Source organism: Alosa pseudoharengus, unplaced genomic scaffold (genome assembly GCF_046254945.1).
Source record: "Alosa pseudoharengus isolate Yale_2024_CS ecotype anadromous, Long Island Sound unplaced genomic scaffold, YU_APseudo_1.1 YU_APseudo_1.1_scf_13, whole genome shotgun sequence".
Lineage (NCBI taxonomy): Eukaryota > Metazoa > Chordata > Actinopteri > Clupeiformes > Clupeidae > Alosa > Alosa pseudoharengus.
Window position 1 is genome coordinate 35,925,522 of NW_027468598.1, and position 27,736 is coordinate 35,953,257.

The window sequence follows — 27,736 nt, forward strand, 5'->3', positions numbered from 1 at the left end:
AAAGATGTAGGGTTATTCATCACTCTGTAAACCTGTGTGGACAAATGATGAAATTGTGAAGTATTTGGGGAGTTCATCATCTACAGTACATAATATCATTAAAATATTTATAGAATCCAGAGAAACTTTGCAAAATAGAGATAGAGTTGAAAAACAATATTGGATTGCCGTGGTCTTTTGGACCTCAGATGGCACTGCATTAAAATCAGACCTGTTTCTGTAAAGAAAGTCATTGTATGAGCTCAGCAAAACCTCTGATAACCATTGTCTATGAGCATAGTTTGATACTCAATTCAGAAATGCTCCTGTAACCATGCAACAGCCAAAATTGTATTTAGACATGAGACAGAAATACCAGCGTCTTATCTGTGCCTGAGCTATTTCTCGGTAGAGGAATCCAGGTGCTAAAATGGCCTGTCTGCAGTCCAGACCTGTCAAATTAGGTGCATCATGGAATGAAAATCATGATTAAAAATACCTCATACTGTTGAGGAACTGAAATCCTATATCGGGCTGGAATGGGCACATTTAATTCTCAAAACTCTAACAACTGTTCCTGTTCTCAGTTCCTAAACATTGTATATATAGATATGTATACTTCTAAGCCCGCTGGACTCAGTCAAGACCAACAAGAATATTTGGCGAGACCAAAACCTATGCCCCCAATGGACCGACAGTGGTCCGCCAGCCTCTTGCTATCTGGGTTTGATCATTTTTATAGCCTATAGTTAACTTTGGCCTTGGTGTCTTGACATGTGGCCTTTGTGCCCCCCCCCCACACCAAATATGCCTAACTGAAGTGGCCTTGCCCCTACAATGGTGAAATTCCAAGCCTGGTTGAAAGGATGCTAAGCTCACCAATGGCTATACCAAGCCATTTATTTAGGCAGACACAGATAACTATGTGGCCTAACACAAGGATGAGGCGATGAAATGAAGTGATGCAGACACATGCAATACACACTAAGGGTAAATGTTGTCAACAAGAGGATCAGCACAGCCTAGGACAGGGATGCCAGGGTGAAATTGGACAGGGGGCCAGATTTTTTTCAAGTGAGACCTCAGGGGGCCGGATTACAGTTTTGGACTGAAAAGGCCAAACACTGACTCAACACATGGATAGATAGGCTATTTGAAATTATTCATGAAGGCCTACACATCAAAAAGAAATTGCATTGGCACCAAAATAGCCTCACGATGAGGCCTACAATCACATAGCCTAAAGCAGGAGACAGTTACCCTCTAAAAACATAACATTTTACTATCCATGCAAGTAGCCTACATTTATAAATTAGAAATGCAACAAAATAGACTAGGTGCCAACAAAACACATTTTATTATAAATAACACAAGTGTAAACTGTTAATTACTTTTATTATATTTATTGAAGGCTTGCACATGAAAACACATCAATGTATAATTAGGCCAATTGCAGTAGAAGAAGGCTAGGCCAAGTAGGCCTAAACGAGTCACAAAAAAAGTATACACCAGAATAAAGTAGTCCAACAATAGGCCATGTGATTGAATATCCAGTAGGAATTAGTAAAACAAAAGGGTTCTTGAGAAAATAGCCAAATATGAGCTATCTAAAAACATTAAATTGGCTCAACAACAGATGAGGCACATTAACTTTGCCAGTCATCACCAGTCAACCCCAATCCATATTTCCACACACCCATATGCCTATGGCACTAGCCTACACAGGCTATCAGTCAAGCCCAACCCCTTTTATTCCCTCCCACCCATATCACGCTGGATTATGGTAAATGGGGAACCAGCCTACTTCAACTACATTTTACTTGTCAAAGCCAGGCACCTTTTAACTTTCATCAGCTTGTCCATATCGGGGGCAGTTTCTGGGCAGTGGCTATTTTCATAACATTAACCGTGAATTGATTGTCAAACGCTAGTCTACTCCGTCAGCACTACCGGTGCTGCTGCAGCTGAGGCGGGCAGTAGCAACAGACCAACTGACGGATTCCACCAAAAATTAAATAAAAATAACATTTAAAAAATAAGATAAAAATAAAATAATATATTCTCTCCTTATCACCTGCAGGCCGGATGTGACGTACAGTCACATCCCTGGCATCACTGGCCTAGGAGATACCTACATTGACATGATTTAAACATAGAACACTAAATCCACTTAATTACAAGACAAGGATACATCATTCCATTCACATTCAGGACACAGGATTATAGGAACACTCATTCAACAGGGCAAAGGTAACCAACCCACCGACATTATAGTACAAATGCTTTCATAGAACTGCTGTGGATGAAACACAATAACTTGAGGAATCACTTTGACTCTATTTCATTTAAAAAAATGCCATTTAAATTATGTACACACAGATGATCCATAAAACCTTTAGTTCAACTTGAAAGTAAAGTTATCATTGAAAGCAAAGGCTGATCAACTGGATGGCAAATCATTGAACAAACTCTTACAAAAGATTAACTGGATTATATTATGCACTAATACAGTATTAGCTTTTGTACTCATGGACGATTAGGAAATGTGCACTTTCAATCACGTGAAGTGAGTCCCTCTGCCACTGCTGCCACAGTCTGATGTGAAAATGCTGTCTTCACAGTGTGCTGGGAATTCCACTTGTTCAAAGAGAAGTCTCCTCACTGTTGGCAGGGGCCGTACTGGAAAACCATTGCCCAAGAATCTTGAATTCACACAATTTATTCCGGAAGGCTTTGCAGAGCAAAAAGTAGATGAGGGGGTCCAGGCACACATTGGTTGTGGAGAGCCAAAGGGTCATGGTTTTAGCAGCCTTCAGTGAAGCCCAGTTGCAGTTAATCTTGTTCTCCACCTGCTTCGGGACATAAAGGATGCGTGTGATGTGGTAGGGGCCGAAGCAGACCAGGAACACCGCCAGGACGATAAACACTCGAGCTTTGATCTTTCGTTTCCCCTCCTTGTTTGTGCTCCCTGAGTTGCGGTACGACTCGATGACCCTCTTCGCGATGCACGTGTATGAGAATCCAGTGACTACTAACACGACAAAGAAGATCCCATTGCAGATTGTTATAACTGCATGGTGATATTGCTTCCCCACGTCACTCTTCATGGCCATGCACAGCTCTGCACTGTTGGTTGTGTTAGGCTTCTCACTAGTGAGTACTATGGTTGGAATGGTGGTTATGCTGAGTAGCACTACCCACACGACTGCAGAGACTACTCTGCCAATGAGAGCACTTTGGCCGAGTAGTTTCCCACTGGGCTGCACGATCTTGAAGAAACGGTCGAGGCTGATGACCCCCATCAGAACAATGCTGACATACAGGCAGAGATAGAACAGCACACTGCCAAACTGGCAGTTAAAGGCTCGGAGTGCCAGAGATGACCCAGGCAGCCTATCAGCAGCCCTCAGCGGGATGATGAAGGTCATCAGAAGGTCAGCCGCCACAAGGTTCTTCAGGTAGACGATGAATGAAGATTTGGTCTTCAGCTTCCAGGAGATCCAAGCTGCCATAACATTCAGCAGAAGAGCGGGGATGAACAAAATGAAATAGAGGCATTTAGCCACAATCTTGACGGTTTCAAGGTCGATCCCACAGTCCAGTAGTGGAGAAGGTGAAGCCATGACTCCAATGCACTGTGATTAAAGACAATATTTATCTTAAATTTGACATATTCAGAGACTTATGGGAAATATTTGCAGTTAATAAATCAGCTTTAGTAGTATTACATTAGGGTAATAAATAGCATACTGTACATTCATTTACAGATTCCCTTGTCAGGCTCAACCCACTACAGCACTAGCCTCTATACTGCTGTCATTTTTTATTCTTGCAAATAGCTAAATCTTGTTTGCTTCATATAAAACAATATACATTTTCTAATGCTGAGATTAATCTTTTCTGTTTCTGCCTTGGTGAGCAACACAGGTCACTGTTCATGATCCATGTATGTACATTAACTAACCCATAGCCCTGCAACTTTTGAAAGAAATCCGGAAAGAAAACTTTTGAAAGAAATCCGGAACTTTTGAAAGAAATAAGGAAGGGTGTGTGTGACTACAAGAGATGTCATCTATATCTCATATTTGGGCAGTAGAATGATTATATTTGACACATAATATATAATGACCACACTTATAGAGATAAAAGTAATACAATAGTCAAAATAACACCGGTAACACTTTAGAACAGGGGTCTCAAACTCCAATTCCGGCCCGCGACCTAATGTCAAAATAATATGTCATTTGGCCCTTGAGGGTATTTTTAATTGCTACCAAACTTTTCTTTGGTAGGCTTTGGTAGGCTATGTTATTCACCTATTCTGATTCTGAAGGTGAATATCTGTCTTTTGGAGATTATGATGGACTATTGACAGTGATAGTCACGGTGAGTTTGTGAATAGAGGTGTGTCTTTACGTGTATACGACGGTGTCCAGCATACCATGCTTATTTCGACCCTCTGCTCAATATAGCTGGAGGTGGCAGTGGTAATCGTGATGATAGTGTCCGTAATGGACGTGGTACAGACAGCAGGTGTAGTAAAAATAGGGCTCTGAAGAAATACAAAGTCACCCACGATAGGAACTGATTTGACCAGGGTACATTATTGTAGGCCTATAATAACGGTTTGTGGTTATAGGCTAGTAATAGTTTACTATTGTTGGTTTACATCTTAGGCCTACTGTTTTCCTGTTAATTTGTTACATGGGTAATGTGACAAAAAAGAAAGTAAACCTGCTCAATTATGTTCAACATCCAGTAGCCTATTTACTGAAAGGTGCATAATTTGAGGTGCTTGCTATCCAGTGGCGAATTAGATGGGTAAATTTACCCCTTTCATAAACTTTTGTTTATATAGATTTTTATATTTACAGTAGGACTTTATCTCTGACCACTTTCAAACCTTTTGAAATTTTGATGTCAAAATCCAATGGTGTTGTTTTCTTAACCCTGGCGCATAAAGTTTGCCATGCAGGTTTAAATAAGTTATGAGAGGAAAATATTTTTATTTGGTGTGAAATACACACATACCTGTTTTTATGCTTTTTGTTCGTTTTATAATTTGTATTAATATTTATTTTTTTATTATCATTATTTATTTATTATATTTATTATTATTTATCATTATTTTATTTATAAGCTAAGGTTGCTAGCACAGGTGTCTAAAAAGAGATAAAAACACTTGCACTTTCTGTTTGCAGTTTTGTGTGGTATTTGAAAAAAAAAAAAAAAACATTGCATTTTCAGAAATAGCCGGCCCTCCAATCAGATGACGTTGGCAAAAGTGGCCCCCAGCTCATTTGAGTTTGAGACCCCTGCTTTAGAATAACATGTGCTTATTAGGTAATAACAGTGCATAATAAGCAGTTAACAATTCATTACTAACAGTTAGTAAACTGTTGTTATCCTTTAATAACATTAACTAACTGTTAACATGCAGCTTGTAAGTGTTAATAAGCAGCCTTTTAAGTTACTTACAAGCATATTTGTTAACAGTTGTAAGTGTTAACAAGCAGTTTGTTAATGCTTGTTAAAATAATAACATGTGCTTGTTAAGCACATGTTATTCTAAAGCGTTTCCATAACACCTTTAAAAAAATCCAGATATTAAAAATCTGGAGCATGTGTCGAAAGGTACTCTTGACAAAAATACATCAGAAAATCCACAAGTAAGTAACTACCCGTACAAGAGAATTATTTATTTTTTATCTTATTTAGTGAACATGAAAGACATCTGGTAATGTCAGACTTGTTAATTCTCAGTAGATGATATACAACTGTGGGTTTATCAAAGCACATTATACTCATGTGATGAAAATATTCTCTCACATACATGACATGCACACAAACCATTTATGACTAAAAAGCTCAAAACCACAAAGTGGTCTGGGTGTACCCCATTATAACTTATTATTAAAGTGCAACATTGTCCTTTTATACAACATTTCAGTTAAGCAGAAAAACTGATTAATAGCCTTACCGTGTGATGTTTGCATGTCCTAAGCAGACTTTCAGACTGGCAAGACTTCTGCAAAATGTTGTCGTAAGCTGTGCATATGAGAATTGCATGACAGCAAGGAAGTGACAGATACGGTGGTTTAGTGGGGAGTGCTTCAGAGAATAAGGGAGTGCTCTCTATCTTCAGAAACAAACACAAAGCAAACAAACAAACAAATGACCCCGTCACAGATATCCGCATAGTTTGGACTACTACTGTATAATAGTCTGTGTTGGTCTCTGGTTATGTGGATTTTAATGGGCACTATAATAGTCCCTGATGGTCTCTATAGTGTTATTAATGGTCAAGGCATGAACAAGGCACCTAACCCCTCACTGCTCCCCGACAACCGCTGTAGCAAGGCAGCTCACTGCACCGGGTTATGTGTGCTTCACCTCACTGTGTGTTCACTGTGTGTCTGTGTGTATCACTAAATCACGGATTGGATAAATGCAGAGACCAAATTCCTTGTATACGGAAGTATACTTGGCCTATAAACCTGATTTACATTTACAGTACATCATATCACAGGCAGATTACGATCTCTGTAAGGTCATTCTCTTGGTTTACATTTTTGCTGTGGGTAAAGAAGCCAGCGTCTTTTGGCAGAGGTGAAATGTGACATGACTGGAAAGTTTACACTGCAACAAAATTCTCGACCTAAATGTCTTGAGTGTGTCCTCTTCACTTCATTGGTTCAGTTCTACTTTCAGCAACAGTGGTTTGTGCCAGTCTCGTGTCTGCAAACCTTACCACAGAAACAGTTCCTTCACACAGCGCAAGCCAAGGCATTTTTTTTTGTTTTGTTTTTTCAAAAATGAGTTGTGAGTGACAGATCCAGAGCTCCCTTCCTTTCCCGTGCAGGATTAGGTGTATGAGTAGAAGCTGAGAAATAGAAGTGAACCTACAGAGGGCGCTATGGGTCTGGGGAAAACAGGAAGGGCTCCCTTCTGCTCTACCCTGTGCATTAACAGAGACTTTCTAATGAGGAGACCTGGCACTCAAAGAATCCTCCATAGAAATGCATGGGGTTAGTTCATAATGTCGATATGGCAGTAGTCTCTACAATACCAGTGGTATTGAATGGTTCCTAGAGTGTTGATGAGTGTACATATTGTAAATGTGGATAATACAGTGTGATTTTCGAATGTTAAAAGTTGCAGTTGGTGAATAAACTCTTTTGAGAGGTGGATAAACTATTAAGAGGTGCATAAACTCTATTTCTGACATTTCAAAAGTGGATAAACTTTGTTTACTTGCGTTTAGCCTCCACTATATCCCTGCTACCGGGGGGGTCTGTGAAGTCCCATTCATGCCCTGGTAAAGCAGTGCTTTCACAGTGAAGTGTGCTGCCATCATTTAAAATGATCACTTATCCAATAAATGAATCTTAGTAACATTAGTAGTATCTGTTTTTAAGTTATGACTCAATTCTTTTAGGTTGTTTAGTGGTGTTCACCACAGAAAGGAAGGATGCTAAAGTTCATCAGATTATGATGCAGATAAGTTTGATACAAGCACATCAGATTATGATGCAGATAAGTTTGATACAAGCACACACACACACACACACACACACACACACCCTAAGGCACAAACTCAATAGATGAGTAGCTCATGTCTTAGAGGACATCTTGTTCTTGGCTAACGAGAGGCAGCAGCTTGTCAGTATCTTCAACTTTCTTCTCGCCGTAAGTCACAATGTCTGAGTTTTGTATTTATATTTTATGAGGGGCAGCCATGGCCTACTGGTTAGGGCTTCGCGCTTGTAACCGAAGGGTTGTCGGTTCGATCACCGACCAGGAGGAAAAATGTGGGCGGGGGAAGTGGTTGAGCACTGGTGGTTGAGCATCTTACATGTCCACATCCACGGCTGAAGTGCCCTTCAACAAGGCGGCTCACTGCTCTGGGTTAGTGTGTGCTTCACCTCACTGTGTGCTCACTGCTCTGGGTTAGTGTGTGCTTCACCTCACTGTGTGCTCACTGTGTGCTCTGTGTGTATCACTAAATCACGGATGGGATAAATGCAGAGACAGAGAAGTATACTTGGCCTATAAACCTGATTTACATTTTTACATTTACATGATGAGGTCTGACCAAAAGACCATTTTAATGTGATCATGACGAGAGCAGACATGTTGTGCAAGAGCAGGCCTGTTGTTATGCAAGCATGCTGTGTTCCATGTTTTACATAGAACCTGACCTGCAGCCGATGTAATATTTTAAATGCAAATAGCAAATATGCAAACGTTTCCATAGAAATGCAACGGTTTACTGTATATCAGGTTCTCTTGGATTTCAGACGGACATTGATACACTTTGGCTTTATGTGCCTGTTGTTTGGTCTACTGTAGATACAATGAATGCATCTGAATACATAGACTTCTCATCAGCAAAAGAGGACTGCGGCATCAATAAGGATGTGGTTGACAAGATGTTGCCAGTCCTCTACTTCCTGCTCTTCATCCCGGCTCTGGTGCTGAACGTGGCTGTGACGTGGATCCTGCTGCAGCTCAGAACCAAGTCCACCTTCATGGTGTACCTGAAGAACCTGGTGGCGGCCGACCTGCTCATGACGCTGGTGCTGCCGGTGAGGGTGGCCAGCAAGCTGCCCGGTGCATCCCTGGGGCTGCGGGCGTTCACCTGCCGCTTCGCCAGCGTCCTCTTCTACCACTCCATGTGCATCAGCATCGTGCTGATGGGATTCATCAGCCTGGACCGCTTCTTCAAGGTCGTCCGGCCCGAGGTCTGTGGCAGCTGGCTGGGCCAGAGCCTTCTCTTTAGCAGGGCCGTCTCCGCTGCCACCTGGGTGACCATGCTGACCGCTGCCGGCCTGCCCACAATAATACTGACCAGCAGGGCACCGTCAAACACTTCCCTGGACTTCTGCATGGACATGAAAACAGAGGTAGGGAGGGACTTCCACAAGGCGCTGGTTTTGGTGTTGAACTGTCAGTTTTGGGTCGTGCTGGTTTTGATCGGGTTCTGCTACGCCTGCATAGCCCGGACGGTGGTCCGGTCGTACCGCAGCTCTGGGAGCACGAACGAGGAAGGGAAACGTGAGATCAAAGCGAAGGTGTTTATCGTGCTGGGGGTCTTCCTGGTCTGTTTCACTACGTACCACGTCGTACGGATCCCTTACACTCCGCTGCAGGTAGGAAAACAGAACAGTTGCATGAGGGAATCACTGAAGGTGGCCAAGGACTTTACTCTCTGGCTCTCGGCCACGAACATCTGCCTGGACCCACTCATCCATTTCTTCCTGTGCAGAAGCTTCCGAGAGAAGCTGTCCAACCTCGGAATACTCAGGAGGTTCTCAACCAGTGCCTCAGGGACCAATGAAGACTCGACCAATGACTGAAGAGGGGCAGAAGCAGATTGAGCTTTCATACATTGTATATTGACTAATACTGATATACTTATATAATATATACTTATATATGATGCTGAGTAGTCTTTTCTTATATTTAGTAAAGAATATTTCATGGAATACAAAACTTGCATCTTTTCTTTGTATATCATTGTATTCGTCATCTTTTAATATTGCCAATGGACTATCAAAGCTTCACCTAATTAGATGTTTAGAGCAGAAAATGATGTTTCCATGCACCGGCTGGCTATTGAAAATATGCCAATATATTCATACAACATATTTACATTTTAATTTATTATGTATTATGTTTTTTTTAAAATTTCCGGTATGTTTCACTATTCAAAAGAGAAAAGTAATGTTTTGTAATGTAATAAAAGTCTAATAAGGACCATTCTGGGCTTCTCGTCCATGAAGAAGTTCGATGGTATGCAGACTCATGCAGTGGCCATGTGCCCACTCAGACTTGAGTTAAGTTTTAAAGTGATACCTAGATAGATAGATAGATACTTTATTGATCCCCAAGGGGAAATTCAAGACCTAAAGTCTTTGAAAATGACAAATTTAAGATAATAGCATTATTATTTTTTTCTCCCCAGCCTAATTGTGCCCACCAAAACGGGTTAGTTTGCGTGACAGCCCCGGACTCCTAGGTAGTTCTGCTGAACAGGAAGAGAAGAGAGGAGGGCTGTGGTCAGATGACAGTCCAGATAAACAAACCAACAGAGCATATCCTTTTGTTTATCATGCTGAGGAAAGAGGGTGAGATGACTCATCAGAAGTCAGAGTACAGCGCTAAAGAACAAGCCTTTTCATGTACTTCAGTATGCAGTATGCAGTATTAAAAGAGTGAGGCTTTGAAGATGAAGCCTTTCATGTACTTCAGACAGTATGCAGTGTTAAGAGTGATGCTTTGAAGATGAAGCCTTTTGATGTACTTCAGACAGTATGCAGTATTAAAGGGGCACTATGATCTACATATTTTATTTTCACAATTTCTATCTATAGGCCTTCCTTATTTATGGCTATATATTAGACAATTCGCCTTATTCACCCATGCGGCCATTACAAGGCTGAGGGGTACACTTGCCATTACACTTCAGTCCAGCAGATGGTGGTGGCAATGCACTCCGTTTGCAAACTGCTAAAAAAAACTCACTGAAGAAGAAGAACAGGCCAGTAAACCCTTCTTTTTTGGTGAGCTTTTTTTTGGCAGTTTGCAAACTGAGTGCATTACCACCACCATCTGCTGGACGGCCGCCGGGTGAATAAGGCGAATGGGTGGATCCCAAACATCTATTTGTAATGAGTGGATCCCAAACATCTATTTGCAATGGGTGGATCCCAAAAATGTATTTGCAATGGGTGGATCCCAAAAATGTATTTGCAATGGGTGCATCCCAAAAATGTATTTGCAATGGGTGTATCCCAAACATTTACCGGTATTTCCGTGCAGCCTTTACGATTTGAAAAACGACTGGGTTTCTACTGATACAAAGCTTAATGATAATCGGTGAAGTGTTCCTTTAAAGCAACACAATGCAGTTCATTTCCCCTTGAACAACTTCTTCAAACTCATTCTGATGCTACACTGACTTGATATGGAGAATGATATCTCTGGCATTGCCAATGTGTGCCTGGAAGACTCAATTTTGCACTACGTAATGTTGTTGATTGGGTAGGACCATGACCCTTTTAGTGGGTTTTTGACAAACTAGATACCGTTTTAGCGCTAAAAGACTTTAAATATTGACACCATAGATATCACCATAGATTAAAGGGTCACTGTTACTGCAGTTGACCAGTGAGGAGGCTCTGGGAACCTTTGTCCCGTACTGTAGCCATGGGGATGGTGTCGCTGGTTAAGATGAGCACCTCAACCTCCATCTGAAGTGGCTTTTCCCAGTAGGCAGTGGGTGCTGCTTCACAGAACAGATCAGTATCACCTTAGCTCTGTGGTAGAGACCAGAACCTTCTGCAGAACACAGTGCCACTGAGATGCTCAAGATAGTGGTGGTGATGCTTTTCTTTCTTTGGTGTAATTGTCCTCATTGCAACCTCATCGAGAATATAACTAAAGCTGTGACTCCCACTTCTGGCCACATCCTGCACTGTAAAGTCCCCACTTCAAACTTCCATTCATTTCAGGGTAGCATAAAAGCATGTAAAATATAATCTTCAAACATGAATTAATGTATTGATTAGTTCATTCGTAACACCTTGAATAGATCCAACAGAGGAAATTAGATCTCCAGATTTTGTTCAATATGTTTTTTTAATGATTATTTTTCACTATGTTTGTGATTGATTTTCATTTTGATGCATGACCCTTTGACATGCACCCACAAACAGGTTGTATCTGCTAGCATGTCATCGCATTATGTTTGAGTGTCCATAAAGTGTTACATGCACAGACACACACACACACAAGATGAATAAAACTGTACCTTGAGACGCTGCCACATATTTTGAACAAATAATTAGAACTTCAAGTAAGCGTTAAGAGAAATAGGGATTTTACACAAACAACAATTAGCATAAACAGCTTTCATGAAAAAGTCATGTTATGTCTTCATATATGTTTGTTGTTTGCATGGAATGCATAAGCATATATACATATTGTTGAGTCCACAGCAATAGAACACTGGCTTCTTCAGCCATTGCTAAGGTTTTCATTGATCTCAGTCATGTGGTTGAGAACCTCCTGAGTATTCCGAGGTCGGACAGCTTCTCCCGGAAGCTTCTACACAGGAAGAAATAGATGAGTGGGTCCAGGCAGATGTTCGTGGCCGAGAGCCAGAGGGTAAAGTCCTTGGCCACCTTCAGTGATTCCCTCATGCAACTGTTCTGTTTTCCTACCTGCAGCGGAGTGTAAGGGATCCGTACGACGTGGTACGTAGTGAAACAGACCAGGAAGACCCCCAGCACGATAAACACCTTCGCTTTGGTCTTACGTTTCCCTTCCTCGTTCGTGCTCCCAGAGCTGCGGTACGACCGGACCACCGTCCGGGCTATGCAGGCGTAGCAGAACCCGATCAAAACCAGCACGACCCAAAACTGACAGTTCAACACCCAGACTGTTACCTTGTGGAAATCCCTTCCAACCTGGGTCTTCATGTCCATGCAAAGGTTGCGTGAGCTTCCTGAGGGTGTCTCGCTGGTTAAGATCACGTTTGGCAGGGCTACCGCCCCTAGCATGACTGTCCAAGTGGCGATGGTGACGGTCCTGCCAAAAAGCAGGTTCTGGCCGAGCAGGCGGCCACACGGCCGGACGACCTTGAAGAAGCGGTCCAGGCTGATGAGACCCAGCAGCACGATGCTGATGTCCATGCAGTGGTAGAAGAGGACGTTGGTGAAGCGGCAGGTGAACGCCCGCAGCCCCAGAGATGCACTGGGCAGCTTGCTGGCAGCTCTGATGGGCAGTGTGAGCGTCATTAGCAGGTCAGCTGCCACCAGGTTCTTCAGGTACACTAAGAAAGTGGACTCGGTTCTGAGCGGCAGCAGGATCCACATCACTGTGACATTCAGCACCAGAGCCGGGATGAAGAGCAGGACGTAGAGGCTCGGAACCACCACATCGACCATGTTGTGATTGATGCCACAGTCCCCATATCCACGCACGGAGGAGTTGTCTTGGTACTCAGATGTGTTCATCATATCTATGCAGTAACAGATTCAGACAAAGCTAATTGTGCAATAATAACAGAGCATGCAGCAGAGCAAGTGATGGATACAGGTTTTATTTCTATTAAAACTTAGGCGATGTAAAACAATGCAATGAATATTTGATCAGGTTTCATGTAAAACCTGCAATGGCATCACTCATTGTTTAGTGTTGTTAAACAATGTAATTTTCATGTAAAACATCTAATATTTCATATTTAATTGGCAAGTCTCAAGGAATGAATAAAGTTAGGTACACTCACATGTCTCTCAGCAGCTGACAAGAAACAAGACCAACATGCCCCTGGTGAATTGAGTTTCTTATGTATGTGTATGCCTTTTGGTTTGTAGGTGTGGATGGGAGGAGGGTGAAAGTCTCTGAAGTCTTGTTCCTACTCAGTGTGGTTGACAGGTTTAACCTCGTTCACATCCTGTCAACATAATTATTCAGTGAGAGCCCTAATTGAAAAAAGACTTGCAATAATATCAAACATGTTTGATACTGTCATCACGCCAAGTCTAGGAAAAGACTGACTCGGACTGACTTAAAACTATTAAGAGCTAGCATAAATAGCAGTCTACTTTGGTTGAATATTCCATTACAATTAATCATAGGCTACCGCAATTTAATACCATTGTTAGCTGTGTTTATATTGCAATCATGCCATATCAGTGTAAAATGTAGCTCAAATGAAATAATACTAATAAAAAGACTTAGCGTATTAAGTGTATTTTATTCAAAATGTGTGAACTCTGTGTCTTTGCATACACAGCTCAAGTTGTGAACAAGCAATATCCTACAAATAATTTGAAGTTCTCAAACTATGAGAGTTTTATGAACTGCTGGCAAAAACATCTGAAAAGACCACTTTCACTCACCTGATGATAACTTGTGAATTGTGAATTTGTATAAACATTTGAACAAGTGAATAAAAAATAGAAATAATTATCCTAGAAAGTCCCCGGTTAAAACTTTTAGCGCCCCCTCAAACTGGCTATCAATATATTATAATATAATATATTTTAAGTCAATTTAGTTTCCACCAAATTCCCCAGAAGTCATCATTTAAGGGGTTATTATTCAAAATTTGTCACGGGGAGCATGCAGGCCCAAAAGTATTTTATCACATGGGGCCCACATTCTCCAGCAGCACCCAATCAATAATTAGTATTTTTGTAAAATGTGACCACCTATTTTTGAATGTGATACCTTGACTGGTAAAGTATATGAGAGTATATGTAAAGTATATGTGTGTGTGTGTACTGCGTATGGTTGTGGGCCTATTTGGAAGAAAGTCCAGTAAACCTTTTCTGATTTTCATTTGTCGTTTTGTCTTGATTGAGATAGAATGATAGTGAAATAAAGAGTGTAGTGCTGGAGAAGTGGTGTGTGCTCTTCCTACACATAACAATGAAATAACTTTTTATCTTGGGTTAGGATTAAATAACAAATAATTGTGTATAGGCCAGTGTTTTTATTGAAGCAAAAAAGGAACAAAGTATCCAGTAACTTTATACTTGATTTGAATTGTAAGCATTTCTACACTTTCTTACTCAGAAAGTTAAGTAACAAAATGACAGTAAACCGTTACTTTATAATTAGTTACCCCCAACACTGAATTTCGAAAGGTTGCCGCTGCAGCTCGAAGTAGTGTTGGTATTAAACAAATATTGTGAAGGTATTAAAAAAGGTATTAAAAAGGTATTAAATTAAATTTAAGAATTTCTGTATATACCCTGAAGATAATTTTTTTTAGCCTTAGGGGAAGGCCCAGGAGAATTTTTTTGGCCTGGGGGGAGGGCCGAGGAAAATTATTTTTTCCTGATCCATGATATTTTTTTCCCCTGATCAATGATCCGTTTTCGATATTTTAAAAGGTTTGTAGGCCAAAACATGACAGAGTGGGCGAGTCCAAAAAGTCGCAACCCTACCTGAATCTCCCACAACTCCCCTCGTAAGCTTGCAGGTCCGCCGCGGTTATGAGTCATAAACCAAATATTTTAATGATATTCGGGTCATTTGCGGGCGGGTCAGTTAAAATTAATTAAATATATATTTTCTACAAATAGGCCTACTTAAAATATCACGAGAAGGCTAGCATCAATACAGTAAAGCATCAATACAGTAAGTCAACAGTAAAGAAGCTGAAGACGCGAGTTAAAATAATAAAGACACCCCTTCAGGAAAAGCGATATAGGCTATGGGAAATATTGGGAAAAGTTCTTAAAGATGACAGTAGTACAAGTTATGGTCTATGTAGGCCTACTTCTTGCGAAGCCATTTAAAAGTATGACAGCCGAAACGGGCAGCCTGCAGGAATAAATCTTATGGCACAGACTACACAGTCATATCTACCGGTATGTATAGGTATAATTTTTGAAAAATTTGACCAGGGGGGAGGGCCAGGCAGAACATTTTTAACCCGATCGTCTGGCGACCGGCCCTCCCCCCCCCACAGTCCCTAACATAAAACATGAAATTCCATGTAATCATTGGCAAAAATAAAATGTGTTTTCCTCTTCATAAAACTAGTTACTGTTGTAGTCTAGCCTAGAAATATAGATGCGCCCCTAGCGGCAGCAAATTACATTTGCTGCCAGGGCTAGTCTAGCAACTCTCCGTTGACTTGTGAGCTCTAGAAATCGAAACTAAATCTGGCATTGAAATCGTGTATAGAGTCGTTTGTTGGGCTTAACATAATGATTGATGGCAGAGTTGCAACGGTTTGGCTTGAATTCCCTGCTACTTGAAAACAAATATCCTATTGCGTCCTATTGCGTGCAGAGGGAATTTGAAAGACAACTGATTATCCCGACCCTCGGACTGAGCACTGCGAACGGTGAGTGCCCAGACCCTACATTTTAATGTGGGTCTGGCTCGCCAGGCTAGTTGTAGTCAGCATGGGCATAGGTTTGCATGGGGACCATAGGCACTTGTCCACACTAATATTTTGGGTTGACAAAATTGGGTTACACTTTACTTGACAGTATCGACATAAGAGTGACATCACATGACACTGTCATGGACGTGTCATAAGCAAGTCATAAACGTTTATGACATAATGCTTCTGTTATTAAGTGTAATTCAGTTTTTGTCATAACAAGTTAGGGTTAGGATTAGGGTTAGAGATTAGGGTTAGGTGTCATGTGTTACTATTTTTTCTCCTCAGCCTAATGGTGCCCACCCAAACAGTTTGCTTGACAGCCCTGGATTCCTAGGTAGTTCTGCTAAACAAGAAGAGAGACATGGATTCCTAGGTAGTTCTGCTAAACAAGAAGAGAGACATGGATTCGTAGGTAGTTCTGCTGATCAGGAAGAGAGGTAGAGAGGGCTGTGGTCAGATGATAGTGCAGATAAACCAACAGAGCGCACAATGGAGAAGTTTGCCTCAAACGTCGACTTCCAGGCTGCAGCCTTTCAATGAGCATCGTCAAAACAGTAAACGTCTTCGACAGCGCCACAGTTTGTCTGAAAGCGTGGAGAGGAGATGAGATACTTGAGGTTGGAGGCTGTAAAAGCCGGCATCTAGCGCTAAAAACAAGGATTTGACAATAAAAGTGTTACACATGTACACCGATGTTTGGTATTGTGAGGATAATAATGACCATGGGCGTAACCATGGGCGCTGGGTCCGTTTGGGCCGTGCAGGAGGACTCATCCCTTGAGAGGTGAGCTTAAGGCGGGCACTGTGAGCCAGTGCTTAAGGGTGCTTAAGTCTGGTTCCCCGGGGGGGGTGGGCGAGTGTCTCTTGCGGGGTTAGAGAGCGTATTTTGTGGTTAGGTAGTATGAGGTGTCCCCCTGTAGTGCCCCCCTGTGGTGCCAAAGAGAAAAATCTGGCAAGTATAGTTTGTGCGACTCAGGCAGAAGATCATCTCCGCCAAGTTCGCTGCTAGGCCCCCAATTAATTAAATATATGTGTGCGATAAATTTCACAGCCTACCTAATGTTACCACATTTAAATATGCGGGGTGAATGTCAGCTTGAAAAATAATGTTATCAGTATGACTGATCATGGGCATTAAATGACAAATTGAGGTGTTTCCCAAATGTTCACCGATATCCTTGGGAAGTGACTGGTTCTTGTCGTAAACTTGTTTAATGCAGGCGTTTCATTTATCGATCATTCACTAAATGCGGTCTACAACTACCAACCTAACTGTTACCGTCACACAAGTAGCTCTAACAGAAGTAGCTCTAACAGAGGTGTCTTTGTTGTTAACGTTAGAAAAAATGCAATGATGGCAAACTGGCAAGTTACATTAACATGATTACAGGTAGATGAGGTCCATGCTACTGTACTGACTGTCTAGTGTTAATCCCCATGTACAGTCAATGTTTAATCCATGTTGAGATGACATACATTAAAGGGAAACTTGGCAACTATTTCAACGTAATAAACCCGTTTAGAAATCATTTGGATGGTTAACTCATTGAATGCCAAGCTGTTTTCGGGAGCTTTGTCCTAGAGTGCCAGCAATCTAGACCATTGTTGATGATTTTTGTACAGCCACAGCATATTCTGTGTTATAGCTGAACACATACAATGGCTCGTTTAAAAGGTGAGACTTTAAGCTCTCGGTGGGTGCAAACTGTGTATTTCTACACGCCTCTGTTCCTGAGAAATCCCAAGCTAAACAGTGGCTAGTTTTCATCAAAATCACTATTTTTTTCTAGAAATGGAGATATAACGTCTTTCTGTTACTTTTGTAAACTTTCCGGGAAGTGATCAGCGAGACCTGGCGAGACTGCCACCTAGTGATAAACCCACGAAAATGGCCTGGTTTTGACCTGACGTGCATGCGTCACTGATTCGACCCAAAGCGGCAACCGAGTTATGATAAAATGTCCAGATTGTGCGTTTTCATGAGTTTTCGATCGTCATATATTTCATTTCCATTAATCACAGAGTTCCCAAAATCACATATAAGGTGTGTTATAAGTATTATAAGTAGCGCTGTCAGAAACGAATGACTTTCTGCAGGAGCTAATGGAACCAACTTAGTATTTCGTAAATTACCCCACTAATAATTCCCAGAATGTTACGAAACTTCTACAGTAGTACAACTATGTTCTTTACTCATAAAACGAGGCATTGGAAAGTTTGTAAGTCCACCAGGAGTTTATTTAAATAACACAATTCGGCCATTTCTTTTACTGTCTATGACTGCAACCAGAGGAGGTGAGAACGAGAAGAGGTGTGGAAGGGCCGATACGTGAGGAAACACAAGAGCATCTTATGCAGAAATGTTTTCAGTCAGAATTGTGTGATTATTGGTCCAAGCTGCCAAAGTGAAAAGTTCCCTCCACGTTTGTCAACAAGTTTGTAGCAATATTTTAGCGACAATAAATGAGTAGAAAAATACCTATATCCTGAATTATCATGAACTATGCAAACTTTAAAAAAAATTGATGCCTGTTTTATTAACATGTTATATTTAAATAAGTTTTCATTCATGTCTTGACACATATTAAACATTACCTCATTATTAGACTCAATAAGTGGGAATAGTCCATGTTCATATGATATATTTAGGCTTTGGTATTTGGTATTCATACTCTCTGCAATTTGCGGGTCTGTTTATTCTAGCCTAAGAGGTGATCTGCCTCTCTTTGATTCCTCCATCATCCTTACATTCCTTCCTCGTTTCCTATACACAATTTACTAGAAGGGGTTAGGACATTAGGAAGGAAGGAAGGGAGGGAGAGGGGATGGAGAAAGAGAAATTTGCCCTCATAATAGCCTACAGTTGAAATGATTTGCCCACAAAATAGCCTACAGTTGAAATGATTTGCCCCCATAATAGCCTACAGTTGAAATGATAGGAGCTAGTTAATAGGACAGCTACGTACAAGCAGATGACAACAAATTCACTCTCCTTAGCTCACAAATTGCAACAAACAATCATTCGACTCCTGCAGCACCACTCCCAACAATGGGACCCTGTTACAAAAGGGAAAGTTTAGGACGACTAATCGCATAACGTAATCATGTCGTATTCAGTGATTGCAAAGGGGTTCAAAATCTTTGCTATAAATTTATTAAATATAAAATGAATAACACTTGTCAATTGACTACAAAGTGCACAGTTTAAAATTACATTAAACTACTAACAGTGGATGCAAAAACAGTCAACAGTACTGCCACCAGCCACCGGCAGCGCCAGATTACCCACAGCAAAAGCAGCAGTCCCAGTAAGCAAGCAAGCAAGCCCCAGCAGCTTCCGTCTTGGCCCAGCCCAGCCAAGCAGTTCCCCACACAGCAACCCACAAGCGGTCCAAAAGCAGCACAACGTCGTCCTGTAACAGTCCTTCACTGAAAAACCTGCCATTGACGAATTGAAACATTCGTCTTTCTCCTGCTATCCCTCTGCTCAGGGGCACCTGCAGGAATGAATGCTATGGTACGCACACCAAACTAAATCCCCCCCAGAAGGATTACAGTACTGAGACTGACAGGTCCGGTTGTCGGGCTAATGTGATGAGAGTATTCAAATACGGGATATTTTATGGGAAAATATTAAAGCTGGAAAACAGTGGGGAAAAGGTAAAATATGTGAGTAACCCGGAAAAAACGGGAGAATTGACAGCTACAAAACACTGGTTTCTTCAATCCCTGAGGCACTGGTTGAGAACCTTCTGAGTATTCTGAGGTCAGACAGCTTCTCTTGGAAGCTTCTGCACAGGAAGAAATGGATGAGTGGGTCCAGGCAGATGTTAGTGGCTGAGAGCCAGAGAGTGAAGTCCTTGGCCACCTTCAGTGATTCTTTCATGCAACTGTTCTTGTTTTTCACCTGCATCTGCGTGTAAGGGATTCGTACGATGTGGTACGGGACGAAACAGACCAGGAAGACCCCCAGCACAATAAACACCTTCGTTTTGATCTTCCGTTTCACTCCCTCATTCCTGCTCCCAGAGCTGCGGTATGACTGGACCACTGCCCGGGCTATGCATGTGTAGCAGAACCCGATCACAAGCAGCACGACCCAAAACAGCCAGTTCAGCACCAAGATCACAGCCTTGTGGAAATCCCTTCCCACCTGGGTCTTCATGTCCATGCAGAGATTGCGTGAGCTTCCTGAGGGTGTCTCGCTGGTCAAGATCACGTTTGGCAGGGCGACCGCCCCCAGTAGAACTGTCCAGGTGGCGATGGAGACGGTCCGGCCGAAAAGCAGGCTCTGGCCGAGCAGGCGGCCACACGGCCGGACGACCTTGAAGAAGCGGTCCAGGCTGATGAGGCCCAATAGCACGATGCTGATGTCCATACAGTAGTAGAAGAGGACATTGGTGAAGCGGCAGGTGAACGCCCGCAGCCCCAGAGATGCACCGGGCAGCTTGCTGGCCGCTTTGATGGGCAGTGTGAGCGTCATGAGCAGGTCAGCCGCTACCAGGTTCTTCAGGTACACTATGAAAGTGGACTCGGTTCTGAGCTGCAGCAGGATCCACATCACTGTGACGTTCAGCACCAAAGCCGGGACGAAGAGCAGGAAGTAGAGGCTCGGAACCACCACATTGACCATGTTGTGATTGATGCCACAGTCCCCATATCCACGCACGGAGGAGTTGTCTTGGTACTCAGAGGTGTTCATCATATCTATGCAGTAACAGAGAAAGGTAAATGCAGGGATTGGCAGTGTTTCCGATACATGTATTTAAAATACGTATTTCAGATACAATATAATACTTTGTAATTTGTATTTTATTGATTTGAAGAAAATTACTCTGTATTTTGTATCAAAATAATTTATTGGTGTGTATTTTTATATATTAAAAATACTGCAAAATACTCTCTGCAAGACATCTATGTAATGACATCATAAAAGCGCAAAATGATGCATGGAAGCTAATTGACCTGTCGCTAACCCCCGCCCCCCATTGTTATCGTCTGAAAACTCGGACAAACAAACAAGACTTGATTAGAAATACATTGTTGACAATGGCAGCTGGCAGTATATGAAAGCAGGCTTTGAGGACGTTTTGATCGATAAAATGATTTACTTTCCTCCAGAAGTTATCAAAAGGGACTTAATTATGCTATGGAGGGGTGTATTCAAAACTTTAGAATACATACAAGGTGACGAAGTTGTGGAGAGTAGCCGTGCAAATCACCGTGCAAAAACCACTGACGTTAATGCTAGCTAGCTCGCTAGTGGAAGATTGATACTAAGATATGTTAGGTTACGTTAATATTTGATGTAGTAAGAATATAGTAGTTGGTTAATGAGCATTTTCATCTTGGGATTTAACAGGGAACCTGTGCCCACGTTGTTGGCTTATGGTGCATTCAGAGCACCTCGGAATGACAAGGACCGCCCCCATGGCTACTTTGTTTTTCCGACAGCAAGTGTTCAAGTGCTTTGCCATGGAATGTGTGACAAACACGGATGCCACAACAAAGGTTAAAACAATACTCACTAATCCTAAACAAACAACTGTATTTGCTTAAAATATAGTGTAAGATGCTCGTGAAAGAAAGATATGCAGCTTTTCAGGTGATAAAAAGGGCAAATTCCCAAGTTCACATTAAAACTGTTGGACATGAAAGGCCACATGGACTACAAACGAACTACAACGTGACGACAAAAGTGATGACGAGCCCCTAACTGGTCAACTCTGTTAGCAAAATCTAGCCCCAGTTTCCGACCTCTGACTCACACATTAAGTGACGTGAATGACGCGGAATGATGATGTTTTCACTCGGAGAAAGGTTTTTACGAAGCCCATGAACTTGAACAGGTCTTGATTGGTTGTATAGTAGTTTGAGCAGGCTCATGACTAGAGTTGACTAATGAATCGTTGTGTTGAAATGAGCTTTTTGCCAATCTATCTGTTATATAGGCTGATAATTATTTTTAAATCAAGTAAAATAAAATGGCAAATACTGATCCTGGATTAAAATTTCCAGTATAGCCTTTCCAGCCTAAAAAAAAAAAAATCTTAGCTTAGGGGACCCGGACCTATGTGGGAGTTTGTTCACCTTTTTGACAAGTGCTCCAAAGCAAATTGAGAAGCAATGATAAAAAACGACACATTTTCTGTGGTCGCACATAAAGGACTTACAAATAGGAAGCGACATGCGCCGCACTCGCTGCAAGGTTGGGCTGGGTTGAGCGAATGGCCAAAAGATTTGTGTTTTGGTAACGCTATTTCTGCTACTTACTTTATGGTACATATGTAGTCTCCACTTGCCCTTTTACACAAAAAGTGTGTGACATTTATTTACACATAAATTGTGTGTTTACGTGTAAACCTCACTCCCAATCCAGGTCACGTCACTAATGCCTTGTGCTGATTTGAGCTGCCCAGCCCTGCACTGATCTGGACTCGAACCCGCAAACTGCAGCACTTTGGATTCGGGAGTCAACATACTAACAATCGAGTTAAAAGCCCAGGCTGCTAGCTCTCCTACTAGCACAACTCTTTAGGCGTTGGGAAGACACAACATGCACAACATATTGCACAGCTATGTACCAGCTAGCTACCATTACACAACATGGAATAATAAGCAGACATTGGGGGGTGTCCTCATTTTGGCCAATTTGTCCTCACTTTTTAAAGACACTTGTCCTCCTTTTTAGAGTGTGGTTGGTGGTCACCCTATTTCTGTTACGTTATAGCATACATACTCCACTTTCCCTTTTAAACAATTTTTTAGAAAAAATCTTGCTAGTGTTGCTGTGAACACATTGGATTCATAGAGGGTATATTACAGTACACATCTTGCATAGTGTACCTTTAAAGGGGAACTTGGCAACTATAAACCCGTTTAGAAATCATTTGGATGGTTAAATGACCTGTCCCGGTGAAAATGGTGACTTTCCTTTGCATGGAATCATTGCCTCAATATCAACAAATCAGGATGTAGGCTATGAATCTGATGGAATTTAGTATTGGCCATCTCCAAAATGCACCAGAATACAGGAAATCACATCAAACAAATTAAAACATTTCTGGGGGAGGACCCCCAAACCCCCCCTCCCACATACGAAACTGAGTGGGGGGCCCTTAATACATCTGGGCCCGGGGGCCCGAAAGTTCATAATCCGCCCATGGGTGTAGCAATGTGTTCAAGCCTTAAGTCATATGACAGTATGGACATTATCTTACATTATGCAATTTTCCTTTCCAATCACACAAAGTATCGCTCTGTTTAATGATGTGAACGATGTGTAAACACACAACAACTACCATCATTTTTTAAGCCGATGTTTGGGCTTTTTGCCTTTATTGTGACAGGATAGTGAAGAGAGGGACAGGAAGTGAGTGGGAGAGACATGTGGTGAATGCCAGGTCGGTCTCGCTTGGACCCAAATGTGGTATGGGCGCTGTAGTGTCACAGTGCCTCCCAAAAACTATCATCATAAAGCATAAAATAAATATGCAATGCAATAATTATTTCATAATTTATAGTACAGTATAAGAACCTTTCATTTGGATACCAGATTGTTAGGCCCATTTTCAACACAATGTCCCACCTTGATCAGAACTTTTCAATATGCGTAATGTACGCACAACATTGTGCTTGTTAAAGATGAATATTGTCTGATGATTGATTGTTTATTGGTTTTCGAAATCCTCAAATATATATCGATCTTTAAAATCCCATAACGGTTGGGATCTACTCACGACACATGATTAGAAGATGTAATAATCAGTGTTCCAGCAAAACTTAGGCTATGTATACAAAATGCAAGTTAATATTTTGGTCAAGTTGTATGTAACACCTGTAATGGCATTGTTTGATGTTGGAGATGTTCCTATTGCTCATGTCATATCTAATATTTAATATTTAATTGTTAGAGTCAAGGAAAGAATAAAGTTAGGTATACTCACATGTCTCTCAGTAGTTGACAGAAACAAGACCAACACATCCCTGGTGAAATGAGCTTCTCATGTGTTTGCCTCTTTATTTGTAGTTGTGGATGTGGAGCGTGTGAAAGGCTCTGAAGTCTTGTTCCTACTGTCCTACTCAGTGTGGTTGACAGGTTTGTTGCCCTGTTCATTTAAAGTTGGCCTGTTTATTTTGTACATTTATTTATATTTATAAATTACCTGATACCACAATGTAAGGAATTTATCTCTTTACACAAAGGCTACAGCAATTTGTTGGTGCTGCTATCAATTGAGCATTGTATGCCTAGTTTACATTTATTGAATAATTTGAAATGATACTTTGAATTCTGAAGAAACACTTCTTTTATATTTGTATATGTGCTCCATGGCTGCCTCTGATCAGAGTGACAGCCAGTGAGGCCTACATATGTCCTCTTTCAGTGCTCCAGGACACTTACTTGTAGTTGAAACGATATGCATATTTAAGGGTAATGAAAGGATTTGGGATTTAATTACTGTAGGTGTGTAGCCTGGCTAGCGCCACCACTTCTCAATGAGACGTGGTCTGGGAACCAAATGTTCATTTTCTCGTATTTGAAAAAAATGCCCAGATCCGTTTATTAGGTGACACGGATGTCTATCAAATGCGTCTGTGCATAGCTCATCATCGTCTTGCTTTCCCCCCTGTTCTGTGATTGGTTCCCTATCTGAGGCAAAAATTAGGGCGGTAGTTTCCAGGCTGCCTTAGCAGCGTGAATCAAATCACGCGCAAGGCAGCATGGGAACACCCAGGCTAGTAGGTGTGACTAATTTGCGGGCCACTTGGGCCATATATATGCCAGGGACGATTTTTTTGTCCCAGTCCGTCCCTTTATAAGCCCATCAGTTTGATCGATTCGATCTAGTCATAGATATAGTAACCAACATTTTTTTAATGTAGCCTTAGTGTCTAAAGTTATGTGGAAATTGCAAGAAAACGAGTGAAAACAATTCCTTACTTTAACCATGCAAGTGCGTGTGTTGTTTATTAAAACAGTAGGAAAACTCTAACCTGACCAGATGAATTTCGTTCCGCCTAGCTCCACTCATCCATTTGGGATCGATCCATTGGAGAGGTGTTTCAGAAGGCTGGGCCTTATCAAAAATCCTTGCATATGTTTGGATAAGTCACTTGTCCGTCATCTATTGACGTGCTACTTCAACCACTCACATCGAAACCAACCCGTGACGCTGAGAACAGTCTCACAGTCGCTTCTACGCTACGTCACATCTATGAAACTCCCGCCCTGCGTCCTGATTGGCTCTACCATAAAATCTGGTGCCGAAATCACTCTCAACGGAAGCGATCCCAGATGGATGTGAGTGGAGATAGGCGGAACGAAATTCATCTGGTGAGAGTCAGGAAAACTCTGAATCAAAGACGATACTGTCCAACAACAAAAACAGCATGGAGTTAAAACATAATTTAGTCCCAGACATTCAAAGGTAAACTATGCAGTATTGGCAATTTCCTTACTGTTTTCTCAGTTTTTGCTTCTTTTTCGCTGGCTTTGTCATGACGAGTGTCTGAGAAACTCCATCGCTACCTTTTTCTAGCCGGTGCCTGGCGTGTATGTGTATTTGAATGCAGTAAAGCAATTCGTTACACTCGTACTTCCTGACACTGAGGCCGTCGGCCCGCCGGCCCACAGTTGCAAGGGTGGTTTTTCCGCTCACAGGCGCTAGGGGGAAGCGACACGGCCACCATTCAACCCGAAAAAAGTCATATAACCATTCCAATGACTCTGAAGCTGTTAAATGAAGGTAAATTAAGCTAAAAAAATGCTTGGAATAGCCTGCATAACACTGCATTTAGATGACAACTGTATGTAGAACCATGCTAATCTAGTTAATGGTGAATTAAGCATATAGCATTCACATTTAAAGCATTCAATAGCCTAAAGAAAGCTTGCTCAGTCAACTGTTAAAGTGTTCTCATAAAAGGAACAGCCGGCATACAGGATATTCCAAATAGGCTAGTTTCCTTTCACAGTGACAGAAATGTCACTTCTACTGCGACATATGAGTTTAAACCACGCTAAAATAGCATTTAGCTAGTGACAGGAAGTCACTCGTGACTCCCACTGGTGTTACTCTCTTTTTTCACCAATATGTGTGTGTGTGTGTGTATATATATATACACACACACATTGTTTTATATAATTTAAATGCTAACAATGACAAAGTAATTTTGTTTTCAAATAATACTGCTAATTTGATGTTATTTATCTCCTTTAAAAATGGTGCACTGTCACTTTAAGCAATGTGTCCACATGTTTAGTTCTCATAATGATCTTTTGCCAGTGTTCCAGTTTAGATGGTGAGCAGTTTAACTGGTGATATTTGCATAAAATCAGTGAATATTCAACAAGACCCTGCCTACTTCTTAATCTGCTCTGCCTCCGATAGTGCAGGTTTATATTAGGCTACATTTTCACGAAGTGTTTGCAAGTGAGACAATATAACAGATATCGCTGAAAACATCACCAGTGTATGTCTAATACATGTCCGTTTAAGCATTATCCACAAATATGACACATACTGAATGAATGGAAAAAATAAAACTAGCGATCTAGCTGGGATTCGAACCACGCATGGACAAGAAAGTTGATTGGATTAGCTTCTACATCATCTATACCACTACACTATGAGCCACTGAAATTGATGCCAGATTTCTATGTATATATTGAACTGTTAGTCAAAGTTAACACAGGTTAACATAAGTGAGAAATATACGCCCATGTTAACTGGTGCCATCACAATTTAACATGGGCATATGCAAGCCTCAAAACAACAAAATAGGTTCATCTTTGCCTCACATACCAAAACCTAACTGATGTACAACAAACTGGCATGTCCCACTAACACTTTATTCCGTTTTGGGGGTTAATAATATGAAATACGTCAGTCATGTGCAAAAATTATCATAACTTAGTGTCATGTCTCGGTGAAGTTATGCAGTGAGCTGTCTAATGATTTGAAGTGAACACATGAAACTTATTTTCTCCGAGTTAAATATTATTTAATTTGTTGGTCCTAATTTGACGACACAAAATGGTTATCATGGTAGCATATATTACAAAACTTTGATGAGAGAGTTTGATGACAGATGTTGCTGTTTCAGATTCCCATGTAGCCTAAATTAGAAAATAGTTTAGCCTACTTACTGCTCGTTCAGCAGCCTGTTGCAAAACATTCACTTAGCCTAGATGTTTGCTATAATGAATATCTTGATCGATTGACAAATAAGCTGTCACAAGACAACATAGACCTACATTCATTTAATAGGAACACCATGCTATTGTATAGATACAAAATAACCAGTGGTGCAATTGGTTAGCAGGGTGGACTATTGCTGCTAGCTTGCTATTTTAGTGAGCAGTTCGAGGCCTAAGTGATCTTCATAATTTTTGCTTTCTGCACAAAAAACGAGCAACGTCTGATGGGGTCATTTGTTACTGTTTGTGATGCAAAATTACTGAGGCAAAATTAATCTGCATTATTCAAGGCATGCATTCGCTGTGTTTGCTCATGTTATAGGCTATCACCAGTTAACATGGACATCAGGATAGCTAGTAAGCTAGTAGACTAGTCTAATAGACTAATAACAAGCATTGCTCTCTGTGGTGTAGTGGTGATAGTGCTTACTGCTTAGAACATTTTGCCTCAGTGAGACTCATGTTCGAAACCCAACAAAACCTTCGCTGATTTACTTTGACACATTTCCTGTTTGCACAACATTTTGTGTGGATGCTTAAGCAGACATGTATTATACATACATTACATTTTCGGCAAGATCTTGCTTCATATTCTGTCACGCACTGTAGGCTTGTGAAAATGTGAATCTCCAGCACTG

General features: G+C 41.3%; 3 protein-coding genes and 1 pseudogene across 3 annotated transcripts; 1 reads left to right on the forward strand and 3 right to left on the reverse strand.

Moving 5' to 3' along the window:
* Positions 1–1,366: 1,366 nt before the first annotated feature.
* Positions 1,367–6,061, reverse strand: LOC143122139 (P2Y purinoceptor 13-like). The gene is made up of 2 exons (XM_076282952.1): positions 5,960–6,061; positions 1,367–3,614 (listed from the first exon to the last, which is right to left on the reverse strand). The coding sequence occupies exon 2, from the start codon at positions 3,600–3,602 to the stop codon at positions 2,622–2,624; it is 981 nt and encodes a 326-aa protein (XP_076139067.1). The 5' UTR covers positions 3,603–3,614; positions 5,960–6,061; the 3' UTR covers positions 1,367–2,621.
* A 2,235-nt stretch (positions 6,062–8,296) lies between these two features.
* Positions 8,297–9,355, forward strand: LOC143121280 (P2Y purinoceptor 13-like). Its single transcript, XM_076281643.1, has one exon. It carries the CDS (start codon positions 8,337–8,339, stop codon positions 9,336–9,338), a length of 1,002 nt encoding a protein of 333 aa, XP_076137758.1. The 5' UTR covers positions 8,297–8,336; the 3' UTR covers positions 9,339–9,355.
* Positions 9,356–11,999: 2,644 nt separating this feature from the next.
* Positions 12,000–13,004, reverse strand: LOC143121416 (P2Y purinoceptor 13 pseudogene; annotated as a pseudogene).
* A 6,137-nt stretch (positions 13,005–19,141) lies between these two features.
* LOC143121281 (P2Y purinoceptor 13-like) lies at positions 19,142–23,869 on the reverse strand. The gene is made up of 2 exons (XM_076281645.1): positions 23,842–23,869; positions 19,142–20,602 (listed from the first exon to the last, which is right to left on the reverse strand). The coding sequence occupies exon 2, from the start codon at positions 20,598–20,600 to the stop codon at positions 19,599–19,601; it is 1,002 nt and encodes a 333-aa protein (XP_076137760.1). The 5' UTR covers positions 20,601–20,602; positions 23,842–23,869; the 3' UTR covers positions 19,142–19,598.
* Between the last annotated feature and the right edge of the window lie 3,867 nt (positions 23,870–27,736).

Excerpts from the sequence above, each read along its gene's own strand:
- LOC143121281 (XM_076281645.1), bottom strand. The coding sequence starts at position 20,600 with ATGATGAACACCTCTGAGTACCAAGACAACTCCTCCGTGCGTGGATAT.
- LOC143122139 (XM_076282952.1), bottom strand. The coding sequence starts at position 3,602 with ATGGCTTCACCTTCTCCACTACTGGACTGTGGGATCGACCTTGAAACC.
- LOC143121280 (XM_076281643.1), top strand. The coding sequence starts at position 8,337 with ATGAATGCATCTGAATACATAGACTTCTCATCAGCAAAAGAGGACTGC.